Source organism: Camelus bactrianus, chromosome 27, assembly GCF_048773025.1.
Source record: "Camelus bactrianus isolate YW-2024 breed Bactrian camel chromosome 27, ASM4877302v1, whole genome shotgun sequence".
Classification (NCBI taxonomy): domain Eukaryota; kingdom Metazoa; phylum Chordata; class Mammalia; order Artiodactyla; family Camelidae; genus Camelus; species Camelus bactrianus.
The window spans coordinates 24991163-25004455 of record NC_133565.1 but is presented as its reverse complement, the minus strand read 5'-3'; the positions used below and the strand labels follow the sequence as shown (position 1 = coordinate 25004455).

The window sequence follows — 13293 nt, the reverse complement described above, 5'->3', positions numbered from 1 at the left end:
CTCTCCTACACCTTCACCCACACCCCCTTCTCACCTCCTTTCCCAGCACTGGCCTTTTCTGTCCCCAGAGCCTGGACATGTGCTGTCCCTAGTCTGGAAAGCTTCCTGCAGGTTATCTCTCTGGTTTGTTCCCTTTCCCTCCCTTCTCTCACCAACGCCTTCCTGGCCTCTATCTTAAACTGCACCTCCTATCCCCTTCCCTGGGTCTCTTGCATAGAAATTCGCATCCCCTGAAATACCGCAAAGTTTACTTGTTCACTTAACTTTCCCCCTCCCATTTGTTTGGTTTGCTGTGAGGGCCCCCAGCACCTGGAATCCTGCGTGGATCATGCTGACTGTTTTCAAGTGTATTGTCTTTGTGCTCTGAGGATAGACCCAGGCACTGGCGAGCAGTGCCTAGGGGAGGAATCCCTGACCCCAGCCAGGAAGGTGGGCTGGGAATTCCCTAGCGATGATGCGTCCCAGTTTTACCTGGTGTCACTCATCGGCCAGACCAAGTCCACGAATCTCAGTGGTTCAGGGGACAGCAGGAAAGTGAGTCACTCAGAGCAAACCTCTCAGCCTTACAAGACACACATTCTGCCACAGTTGGCCCACCTCTCGTGCCTGTAGCAGGTACAAAGGTTACCACTGTGTGGCCTTCTCTGAAGCCCCAGCAGAGTACAGGGCGCAGGCCAGGCAGATGATTCATAGCAATGGGCCAGATACCTCTCCCCACAGGCAACCTGCCCTTGGAAATCCAGCTCAGCCTTCTCCAACCTCAGCCAGACACGGACCCCTAAAGTATGTATGTAAATTTGTAAGTTACATACCACAGATGGAACCATCGCAGTCAAATACCAGCAACTGTATGTGGTTCAACTTTAAACAGGTCAAACTGTACCAAAGGAATACATTTTTTTAAGACAGATATAAAAAGAATGAGTTAAAAATAAACTATATACCAATAAACATGTGAAAAAGATGCTTAGCATCACTACCAGGGAAATGCAAATCAAAACAAGATATCACCCCATGTCTGTCAGAATGGCTTTTCTTAAAAAGACCACAAATAACAAATTGTCAGAGAGGATGTGGAGAAATTGGAACCCTTGTTCACTGTTAGTGGGAAAGTAAAAGTGTGCAGCCACTGTGCAAAGTGAACACAAAAAATTGTGTTCCTCAAAAACACAATTGTAGTCCTTAAAAAATTGAACACAGAATTACCATGATCCAGCAATCCCACTTCCAGGTATACACCCAAAAGAACGGAAAGCAGGGTCCTGAAGAGATATAGCAGCATTATTCACAATAGCCCAGGACAGGGGCATAACCCAAATGCCAGTGGACGGATGGTTAAACAGAAGGTGGCAGGTACCTCCAAATGATTAGTCAGCCTTAAAATGGAAGGAAATTCTGACACACACTGCAACCTCAGAGATGAACTCTGAAGACATTATGTTAACTGAGGAAATAAGCCAGATGCAAAAAGGCAAATACTACAGGATTCCACTTATAGGAAATATTTACTCAAATTCATAGAAACAGAAAGTAGAACTGTAGTTGCCAGGAGCTGAAGGGAGGAGGGAATGAGGGGTTATTGTTTACTGAGTAGAGTTTCAGTTTTGCAAGATGAAACAGTTCTGGAGACTTAGTTGCACAACAAAGTGAATACATTTAACAAACTTAACTCTACACTTAAAAGTGGTGAAGATGGTAAATTTACATTATCTATTTTCATTTAAAACTAAAAAAATTTTAAGAGAAAAAAGTGAGTACATACCTTCAGAGAAACAAGTTTAATAAAATTGTGCTCTATATAACAGGGCAGTTATAAAATTAAAAAAGAAACATATTCTGCAGTTCTAGTATTTTCTTGCCACATCCCATAGCATCATCTTGAAAGCCACCCACCTCAAAGGCGAAAGCTGTGAGCAAGATTCCGTGTCCCAGTAGCCCCCAAACCCTCCACCAAGCCAGCCTCCCACCCTAGTGGAAGAATTCAAAGAAAAGGCCAATTCACCCAGTTTTCCAATTGAGTTTTATTCCAGAACAAATGGTTTTACAAAGCCAATTTTAAATCCAGTATGTTTCCCCACTGCTCCATCCTCCCTCAACCAGCAGACCAAAGAACTGAAGCTATAGCTTGGCTGTGAGTGTGGCGTCAGCTACACTTTTAAGTCCTGGAGCCAGGCCAGCAGCAGACAGTGACTCAATCAGCTCCCAGAACAATCTGTGGTCTCGAGTTCACAGTAGTGTGGTTTCAGTAGTGTCTCTTCCTTCCTGGTCCAGGAAACTTGCTCACACTGACATGAAATCCATTGTCACTTCCTGCCTGCAGCGGAGGGACGCTGAGTGAAGACAGGTCATGCAGCACAGGGAACGGTGAGAGCCGGAACTTCCACCTTGTGTCCTCACCGACCTGGGCCCCACCTGCTGCAACAGCCACAAGGACCGTTCTGCCTGGGCCAAGGCCACTCAACCCGAGGGCATGTTCAAGGGTTATCCAGAAGAGGCTGACACCAATCCTTAAAGAGAAAGAGCTGCTCACACTGACCTCAGCTCACTATGTGCCGAGCACTGTGCCAAGGAGTTAGCACTTCATCCTCGTAACCCTGTGAGGTAGGCTGTATCACTATCCTTGTTTTACAGATGAGGCAACAGACTCAAGAGAGGTCACACACTTGCCTAAGTCTCCAAGCCATTAAGTGGCAAGCAAAGATGGGGTTCAAAGGTCCTGTGTGACCTGAGCTCTTGGTTATGCCAGTACCCCAGAATTGCCCCTTAGGAAGAAAGAAGGAAAGAGGGCTGGGGGATGAAATCCTGACAGAGAACATTTTTAGAAAACTGGAGACAACTCAAGCACCATGGTGACTAGGGGCACCCACCCGAGTGCAGGCACAGCTGCATGGCCATCAAGGCCCAGCCTGGCCCCAGCGGACCTGCCCTCTGCTCCTCTACAGCCCCGCCGCCCTGCCCGCAATAAATAAAGGTTCCTTATGGGCAATTCTGCACCGGGGTCCCAGAATTCAAACTGCTGTCTTGCTTCTCAGGCTTTTGCTTAAGAGAGCCTCGTGCTGGGTGGGCAGGAGGAATGCCTGATTTCGGTCAAAATAAACATGCTGGTCTCTACCCAAAGCCTGTTTCCCCTCCTCCCAGAATAGTGATGTCTGGCAGCTATGAGGACCAGCTCCCCACGGGCCTGTGGGCTCTGCTGTTCCATTGTAGCCTAGTAGTTCCTACAATGGCTCAGCCAGAGTGCCAGTCCTGAGAGAAGGGGAAGAAATGTCCCTGAAGTCTACAGAGAGATGGCCTTATCTCTACAGCTTCAGGGCATCTTTATTCTGAACCTGAAAATGACTGTGGAGGAAGAGGTAGATGGCAACAACAGAAGAAAACCTTACCCCAGGCCACTGAGCTGAGCTAAGGGAGGTCCAGGTCATTGACCCCTCCCCCTACCACCCCCAGAGGAGACATTACCCCTGGAGAGAGCACACCTTGGGGGCGGGAAGGCATGACAGCCTGGGGCTGTCTGTGGGCACCTTCCCTACTCCTGCTGGGCTCCAGCAGCTGGCCCACCTGACATTTTCCTGGTGTCTGTAAAGTGCCATTAGCAAAACCACAGGAGTCAGGGGGAAAAAGCAGACCACAGCCCTGGAGAGGGGAGGGCTGGGGGCAAAGGGAGCTCAGAGGACAGATGGTCCCAACTCCACTGACTCTTGGGGCAGCTGGCAGCATCCTGCCCCAGCCAGGATGACGCCCTAGTGCTCTCCTGACCCCACTCTCCACGGGAGCCTCTCCTCCCTCACTCCCTCTTGCCTTGCGCCTCCCCCATTCCTCTGCTGGTGCCCTGGGCCAGGTCCTCAGGCCAGTACTGGTCCTCCATATACTGCTCCATGTCCGTGCTGCTGTCGGGGTCTCTGTCCTCAGCGTGTGTCTGGAGGCTGCTGGCCTCCTGCTCTTCCCACCGCACCTCCACCAGCCGGTAGAGCTCCATGGCCGTCATGGCATCTTCCACCGACGAGTGCCCGTGCTGGCCCACCTGCGGATGACAGCCCACCCATCACTGCCTGCAGTCCTGGTGGGAGGCCTGGCACTCTGGACTCTGTGGACAAGCCAAGGGGCGCTTATTCTCAGAATGGGGGTGCACTGCCTGGTACAGTGAAAAGGGCATGGGTCCTAGTCACCCAGCAAAGTGGTGGAATCTCAGCCGTGCCACAAGCCAGCTGGCTTCTCTAAGCCTGTTTCTTCAAATATAAAACATGGTGGAAAAAAAAAAAATCCTTGCTTCAAAGGCTCATAAAGCAGATGGAATAAGGAACACGAGGTGCAGCAGGAGCAAGTTACTCGGGGTCCCGGCTGAAGGCTCCACTCTGGTTGCAGGAGATGAGGTTCTACATGAAAACACAGGGACAGAGCCAGGAACTGGGCAGGAGACAGGTCTGAAAGAGATCAGCCTGGGGGATGTGGCTGGCTGTCACACTACACTGGGGAAGGAGGACTGTGGAGGGAAAACCCCCAGGGCTACACGCGGGAGCCCCGGGACCTGACTGGGAGGCTGGAGGCATGGCCTGTCCGTGGTCCAAAGGGCATGGAGGCCAGGCCTTCTCCCCACACCCTCTGCCCAATGCTCCTGCACCACGTACCTGGATTTTCTTGTGCAGCAGCTGCAGGGCCAGGTCCTTGAGAGAGACCCGGGTCCGGGTGTGGAGGCCTGGCTGGCTGAGGAGGTTCGGGACATAAGTGGTATCCCGGGTCTGGCCCCGAGGGTGGACGTATTTGAGAGCCTGGAAGTCGTTGTGTAGCGCGTGGCCCACCACCACCTTGCCCTTCAGGAGCTTCAGGATCTATAAGCAGGAGTCAGGAGGGCCCCACCATCAGGTGGGCACAAGACACATCCCGACACCCTAATCAGGGGTGCGGGGAGCCCTTTGGAGGGAGGCAGCACGGAGCGGGGAGACCATGGGCTCCCCCCCTCAACCAGGCTGCCCAAGTTTGAATCCAGACCCTCTACTCACTACTCACCATACCCAGGGGTGTGCATAAGCATCCCCCACACCTGCAAAACAGGAAAGCTGCCAACAGCCCTGACGGGGTGGTCCTGAGCATCAGGGAGCTCTCGGGCGGTAGGTCACCCGATAAAAGCACTCCTCCCTGCTGGCACAGGCCCTTCTCTCTCAGCCTGGAAGCCCTCGCCAGCCCTCCCGCCCCACCCAGCAGGTCTCAGCTTGAAGGTTGGGAGGCCTCCTCCTGTTCCCTCCTTAGGGGGAGATTCACACATTTTCTAAGGACATGTTTAGCTCCAGCAGGGTCTGTCCACCTCCCCCTACTGTAAGCTCATTGTAACATGCAGGGACCATGTTTTCCTGGACTAGTGATGATCAACGAATGCTCAGCACACAGTGGGTGCTCAGTGGAGACCCGCTGGGTGAAGTCACAAAACTGGGCAGGGCACTGGAGACATTATCACCAACAGCAGCTTCTATACTATTAACAGAACAGTCCCTCCCTTCAGGATTCCATCCCGTTGCCCCTCTGCTGTACACGACTCCCATTTCTCACCCTCGAAGTCTGCCCTCCGGCTCAGCTCTGACCATCGGCACAATGTGTTCCTTTCTTTCCCGCCTTCCACCCTCCTCAGGCCCCGGGGAGGCCACAACCAGAGCCACGGGCCTGCAACACCCTCTTTACTGGGCTTGGATCTCCTTATCTCCCGCCGCTGGCCTCCCACGGCCTGCCTCTGCTGGTGCCAAGTGTGGATTATCGCTAAACTCAGCTCTCACAGCATATGGGTAAGGTGCGTTTAGACTTCTGTGGTAGGGGAGTGCCACCTACCCCAGTCACCCCTCACACACACACAAGCCATGTAGCGCACTCCACACTGGCTCAGAGTCTGGGCAGATCAAAAGTGGTCCTGCTCTTGGCAGGTCGAGGGAAGCACCAAAGAGCTAGAGGGTTCTCCATAGGCCTCCTTTCCTGCTCCTCCCACTCCTGATCAGCCTGCTTGATAAACAACCTTTTGAAAGATATGCGTAGGCTGTATCTTATGTGAAAAAGGAAGACACAAGATGACTTATACGGGTATCTCCTAAATTTACCTAATCCCACAAATAACCCAGAAATGTTACGTAGTTCTGCTACAACCCTTCTTTTGAAAATGCAAAATGGTCCAACAGTGGTTAACGTATTAGGACTTGATTTAAGAATAACGCAAATTTCGCCCTTGAGAAACACCCCGTGAATGCAGGAACCGCACCCAGCTGCACTGAGACACCAGGGAATCCACAAAGTGCCCACACCTCCAACACCTACCAGCCAGCTTAATTCACCTGCCTGCTGAGCCACAGCTGCCTGCACCTGGCGTCCCCACTTCCTGACTTCTGGTAACTCCCTCCACCCTTCCACCATAGTGCTGGCCGCCACCCTCCTGACACCCACTTCCCCGAGAGTTCCAGGGCTTTTTCAAGGCAAAGTGCCATACTTACTGGTGTATTTATGCATTTCTTAACCACTGAACCTATGCAAAATGGCGCTACCACTATTATTAAGTTTCTATCTTTTTATTTTTGGCTGTCACTGATGAAGTTTTCTGAGGGTTGTGTCCCTAACCCCATTTTCCCTATTAGCTCTAAGGTTTTTATTGTGCAAGTTTGAACAGTGTGATGGCTTTTAGGAACACACACACCAGAACCCTCCCAAGGATTAGAGACCTGCTGGATTAGAATCTCTATGGAGTGGTCTGGGGACAAGGATCCAGAATTGTTAATAAGGATTTAGGCATCTCCCATGCTCAAGGATGTTTGGGACATTCCTGGCATGTTAGTGTGGTTCCAACCACTAATTAATTTTTTTCAAAGCAATGAAAAAACACCTGAAGGTGATACCACCATGGGCCTTACAAATTTTATGCAGACATGTAACACTTTTATAACAGAAAAGCAAATGCAGAGCGTAAGCTATTTCAAATCTTACAGTCCGCACAGCCTTTCCACAAAAACGATCGCGAACACCCCAGCAGTCCTTCCATGCAGGAAGGGCAGATTTCTATTCACCCTTTTCTATGGAGAAAAAACCCACTGTTTGGAGAAGTAAGTTTCCTGAGGTCTCTCGCTTCCAGAGGCTGGCTAAGTGTTGACTCAGACCAGGGACTGCTCTTCCCAGCCCATCACACTGACCCAGACAAGCCCCCAGCCCTGACCTCACCTCCTTCTGGGCCACCTGGAAGGGGATGGCCTTGCGCATGTGCTGCCGAGTGATGCCACTCCAGCGAGTACGGTAGTCCACGATGGGCATCTCAGGCCGGATGTACTTGTCGTAGAGGACGTCGCCATGGTAACTCACCACGGAGCAGCGGGCCAGCTCACTCACTCGCCCTCGGGGTCCCGTGCCCACCATCTCACAGTCGATAGCCACGCACCTGGTGGGCACGGGCCCAGCAAATTCCCTGGGGGTGGGCTTTCTGCTGGCAGAGGCATTTCCAGATTCAGCCTTTGGATGCTGCCTCGCCCTGCTGGAGGCTTCCCTGCCAGGCGGTGCCCCCCACCGCATGGGCAGTGGGGAGGATCCCGGTTCTGGGGGTGTGCTCAGCAGCCCCTGCTCCTGAAGCAAAGCCTTCCGGGCCATGAACCGCTGGTGCTGTCGGCTCCTCCTCTTGTGCTTCCTCCGAAGCACATCCTTGGCATTCAGGCTGGCCAGGGAAGGACACAGGCACTGGGCAGACTCAGGAGCTTCCCGGGGTACCATCCCAATCAGCTCACCGCTCAGGGCAAGGGAGGCCTGGGAGGTAACCTGCCAGTGAGGCAACAACCTGGGGAGAGAACACAGAGGGCAGAGGGGCTGGGTGAGGAGGGTGCCAGGCCAGCCCTGCCCCTCCATCCCCCACTTCCTCCCTGCAGTGTTTACTGCCGGGCTGCCCTAGAGCCCTATACTTTGTCTCAGGATCCCAAGTGGAGTCACAGACCTATTTTAATAATAATCGCACTCACACAGTCAATCTCACATGCGGAATCACACATGGAATCACTCAGTCTTCCCAAAAACTTGAACAAAGTATCATTATCCTCATATACAGGTACAGAAGCTGAGGCCTATAACCTGTAATGAAAAAGAATCTGAAAAAGAATATATATATATGTATATATAATTGAATCACTTTGCTGTACACCTGAAACTAACACAACATTGTTGATCAACTATAATTCAATTTTAAAATAGCTAAATAAAAATTTAAATAAAAGATATTTCAACAAAAATTTTAAATCTTCAAAAAAAACTGAGGCATAGAAGTTAAGAAACTTGCTCAATTAGTAACAAAGGCTGATGTAAACTCAGAATCCACGCTCTCAACCTCCAAGCCGTAGTTTACCTGCAATAATGTTAGTATCAAAAATTTTAGAAAGGTATAGTTACGGGAAAATAAAGGTTACAGAAAAGGTATATATATGAAGTCCCATTAAAAATAAAACCAAAAATCTTCATGAAATGTGAAGGCACATTTCCACAGCAGAACCTGGAGAAAATATTTCACAGGAAGCTCACAATAGTTGTTTTGGGGTATGTGTTAACAAAAATGATGTAATCCACTAAATGACTTTCTAATTCATTCATCACAACAATGTCTACAAACATTTAAAAATAGTTGGATGTGTAGTTTTATCACTGAAGCCTATAGGCACTGGTGTGCTGGTAAACCAGCTCAAATCTTAAAGAGAAACAGAAAAAAACCCTGCTCTATAGTGCTGCAGATTTCTGTGATACCCTCCCACAAGTTCTCCAACCCTGAGAAGAGATGCTGTTGCAAACCACTGCCACAGGAAAGGTTTGATGTTCACATGGGTTTGCAAATCCCATGCAATCAGGCCAGCATCTTCCCAACAGCAGATGTAGCTGGGAAAGCTTCCTCTTGTTTGCTGTGCTAAGTCAGCTGGCACATTTTTAAAACACCAGAAAACCAGGGCTTTGAAGTAGGCAAAGCAGGGGCTAACTCAGCTTTGTATGTTACCTAACCACTGAGTGTCAGATTCTTTGCATGTAAAATGGCCTGACTACCCTTCTTAGGGGAAGAGGAAATGGCCCAATCTATGTGTGCTGGGATCTGTGTATATTACATGCAGTAGGGGCTCAATAACTAACTACCTGCTCCCTCCTCCACCCACTCTGCCCCGAGAGCTGAGGACTCCAGCTCATGGTTGGTTACCAGCTCTTCCCAGGCCAGAGCTGCCTCAGCCTGGACTCACTGGCCCCTCCCACAGGCCTTCCTCCTGCCTCCCTTCCCACTCACATCCCTCATACCCTTTCTGTGTCCTCCAGGAAGCCCTTCAGGAACAACCCTTTATGCCTCTGGGTTGCATAGGCCAATGCCACAGAGGCCTCTGGGGTCCCAACTGGGCCAAGTGCTGGGCAGAGAGTTACAAAAATGAATCCTGGACTCCAAGGAGTTTAGTGTCACTGCAGAGACAGAAATGAAGCAGAAAGTGTGTGAAGGGCTGCGTGTGAAGTGCCAGGGGAGGAGGTCAAGTCTGGGTGAAGGTGGAATAGCATCCCTCCAGGTGGAAGGGAGAGGAATGAGTGGCCACATCAGGGGAAAAGGCCTGAGAGAAGTACCCCACGATGGAGGAAGAGGGGCCCACCAGCACCCTGATGCCATTTGGCCGTGAGGCACAAGGTGGGCCTGGCTGCAGGAACTACTCTTCTCCACTTTTTACCACTTAACCTTCTGCCCCCACTCTAGGTAAAGTCCAGCACACTGGTGGCTTTTCCCCAAGCTGTTCCTACCCTCAATTAATGTCCCCAACTGGTCTCTGCTGGTCAAGTGAGGGAGCCCCAGAGGTACCTCAGGAGGTCACTGAAATATGGAGCAGTAGCCCTGACCCCAGACATTTACAGTCTAGCTGGGGAGCAAAGAAGTTCACCCCTCTGTGCTCTGACAGCACAATCAGAGAATTTACTACACCCTTCAAAGTCAGTAATTACAGTCTGCCTCAGAGCACTCTGAAGGCAGGGATAGAGCCTTGTTTGTCTCTGTCCCTTCTCCAACAGCCACCCTGTGACTTGGCATGGAGCAGATCCTCCCCCAGAAGTGTGTGAACGGAGCTGACACCAGGCCTGCTCTCTGCCAACCTGTGGGGACTACAGAGCTGGAGGAACATCTTCAGGAACTCTAGGTGGGGAAAGTGAGAGACAGTCAGAAACTTACAAGGGTGTGCTGAGGATGGGAGCCATGGACTAAGGACTCATGCCTGACTCACCAAGCCAGGTATTTGAAAAAGCAGAAACGCTGGATCAGAGAAGGCCTGGCAGTTGGCAGGAGCTGGGGGGAAAGAGAAGCACTTTGAAGGGTTTCAGAAAGGTCTGCCAGGCAGCCCAGGAAGGGAAGGGCATCCAGACAGACAAAGTCCAAGAGGCAAAGCACATCCACTGTGGGAAGGCAAGGAGTTTGGTGCAGCAGTTGGAAAGCAAGAAGGTAGGGGATGAGGTGATGAGTGAAGTGGGGACAGTGAGAGAGAATTGTCCCTGGACAGCGGCAAAAATTTGAGTTTAATCCAGAGACGGATGCGGGGGAAGGTGGGGATGCACTTAACTGCTCAGTGGTAGGGTGCATGCTTAGCTTGCTTGAGGTCCTGGGTTCAATCCCCAGTACTTCCATTAATAAATAAATAAACAAACAAAACTAATTATCTCCCCTCGCCCCTCCCACCCTAAAATCCAGAGATAGATGGGAGCCATCAATCTCCCTAGAGTTTTGGGACAGGTGACCCATTCTGACTCATCCTCCTCTGCTTGCTTATTCCTTCCCCAAGAAGCCTTCTCCTTGTTAAAGAGGCTCCTTAACTATAATCAGCTTCCTCACGTTAACAAGCCACATATTCGGCCTGACAAATACAGAACCTCAGTTTGCCTCAGCCCAGCAATAGGGAGAATGAGGACTAAGAAGACAGACTGATCCCACTAATAAATGACTTCCGTTGGAGAGGAGGGCCCTTTACTTTCTCCTCCCGGTCAGGAGTTGAGGCCGGGCTACGGTCGGTCGGTGGCCTCCCTGACACTACTGGCAAGGTTCCAAAGGTCGCACAAGTTAGGATCCCTAAGAAACAAGGTCTCTGTGGCCTTGTGTTCCAAGAGATGAAAACAGTCCTCTCTACAAGCCCTGACCTAGCTGACGCGTCAGAACCAACAATTAATCAGGAAGGGCACGCCTCCCTCATCCTGGGCCCCCACATGGAGCTCAGTGAGGCTGGGGAAGAGTTTTGCTCTAATAACAACTCTTTTAGTGAAGGCGAACATATCTCTCTCCAGCCCAGAACCAGAGCTAGATGAACTGGACCAAGACAGAGTCTCCTAACAGAAAACGAGGGTTTATTTAACCGGAGCATCCAACTAGGTTAAGGGCTTCCCAAAAGCAGTTCATTACCAGAATCAATTAAGACATCTTGTAAAAGGCCGATTTCTAGGTCTACCCCCACACCTTCTTATCTGCCATTTGGGGAAACAGGGCCTGAGAATCTGCATTTTAAAGAGCGCGCCCCCCCACCAAGCCATGATACTAATAATCGCCCGAAATTGAGAAAGGTTGGCTCTATAAAGTCCCCTATGCTACCAGGAAGTTCACGAGACAAGAAAAGTCCGAGGAAAGCCCCGCACTGTCTTCCCCAGCCGCCGGCGTTCTCCGAGAAGTGACGTGTGGGAGGCCTGGCCTCACCCCGGCAAGGACTGGGGCGTTGGTCACTCCCTGTTCTTGGCGCCCAGCAGACGCCCACCAGGCCGAGCCTCATCGCCCAGAGCCGCCTCTCAGGCCCGAGACCCCGGAGCAGATGAGGCCGGGACCAGGCTGCGCCCGAGGCCAGGCCTGCACACCGCGGATCCCGGGAGCCGGATCGGCCCGGCCGGGGCGTCCGCCGCGCAGGCCGGGGGCGGACACAAGGCGCAGGGCCCCGCGGCCAGGGGCTCATGGCGTCAGCCCGCCCGACCCCGCGATCCCCAGCAGGGTCCCCGAGATCACCTGAAGCCCCGCGATTCTCCTCACGCTCGCACGTGGCGTCCAGGCAGCCCGCAGCTCTCACATGCCCGGGCAAGTCCCGCTCCGGTCGCCCGCCTATTGGCTCGCTAAATGGCAGCGCCCGCCTAGGACCTCTTCTGATTGGCCGGGAGCCTGGCTAGCTGCCGGTTGGCGCTTGGGAGTAGGAGGGGCGGGGACTCCCAAAGGGGCGTGGTTGGTGCCACAGGACATCCAAGCCCGCGGGAAATTTTAAAGAGACTGGTGAGGCGCGCTTGGCCTCCTCTCTCCCGGGTCGGCTCTCATCTGTGTCCCCAGGTTCCAGTCCATCCCGCTCCCTGGGTCGGGATGTGGGCTCCTGTGAGCTCCCTGCACTAAAGGCAGAATGACTTACAGCGTACACACCCACATTTGCAGAATGGAAATAATACCCCCTACCTCCTCGAGACTTCAGTGAAATAATAAACATTAACCAATTAATTGTTGGTTCTGACGCGTCAGCTAGGTCAGGGGATTTCAGTGAAATAATATACATGATGGTCACTAAAGAAAGTTTTTTTTTAAGTCAAGTTTGCTCCTTCGGCTCTATTTTTTCATTTATCCTTTTACAATACTTTACTCATAAAAAATAGCTTCCTATTATGGGCTCGGCATTGGGATACACAGAATAAGCACAATCACTGGGGACCCTGGTTGCTCATGGTCTGTACAGTAACAGAGACTAACAGACAACTTAGTGCAACGTGAATAACAACAACAAAAAAAATAAACAGTTCGCATTTATTATATGAGTACTAACAGTATGCTGGGCAACATAACCATTTAATCAGACGAATACTTTGAGATATGTACCGTTATTATTTCTGTTTTACAATGAAAGAAATTGACATTTTAAAAAATTAAGGAGAAATAGCTAGGATCCAAAGACCCTTATCGAGGCAGTCAGTTTCCTTCTAGCTCCATTTTGCAAGCAGTAGTGGCATCTCAAAAGTACTCAGAAGACCAGGGGTATGTGTGTCCAGAAATTGGCTATTTCTGACCAGGGTACAGATTTGAGGGTAGTAGGACAAAGGATAAAGCCACTAGAGAAAATCAGTCCTTCTACTCAGACTCCTGAAAGTTTGGGGAAGCTGGAAAGAGTTGAAGCCAGAGCTGGTTCACCAGCGATTTGCACTGGGAGGAGTTCACTCTTGCTGCAGTAACAGAGGAATGATCCCGCCAGGAGAAAGAGGGGTGGAGGGGAGTGATTGTGGACATTCAGGCAGGATAAGATCCTGGTGGCCAGAGTGGTGGAGAGGATAAAGAGCTTGGGACAGATTCCA

General features: G+C 51.1%; 1 protein-coding gene across 2 annotated transcripts; it reads right to left on the bottom strand.

Annotated features, from left to right (window-relative positions):
* Nucleotides 1-2001: 2001 nt before the first annotated feature.
* On the bottom strand, nucleotides 2002-12076 carry AEN (apoptosis enhancing nuclease). Of its 2 annotated transcripts, none has more exons than XM_074353944.1 (4): nucleotides 11978-12076; nucleotides 7183-7786; nucleotides 4626-4826; nucleotides 2002-4021 (listed from the first exon to the last, which is right to left on the bottom strand). In XM_074353944.1, the coding sequence occupies exons 2-4, from the start codon at nucleotides 7720-7722 to the stop codon at nucleotides 3785-3787; spliced, it is 978 nt and encodes a 325-aa protein (XP_074210045.1). In that variant the 5' UTR covers nucleotides 7723-7786; nucleotides 11978-12076; the 3' UTR covers nucleotides 2002-3784. The 2 variants fall into 2 exon arrangements, with proteins under 2 accessions (XP_074210045.1, XP_010961236.2); XM_010962934.3 differs by lacking the exon at nucleotides 11978-12076 and adding an exon at nucleotides 7965-8095.
* Between the last annotated feature and the right edge of the window lie 1217 nt (nucleotides 12077-13293).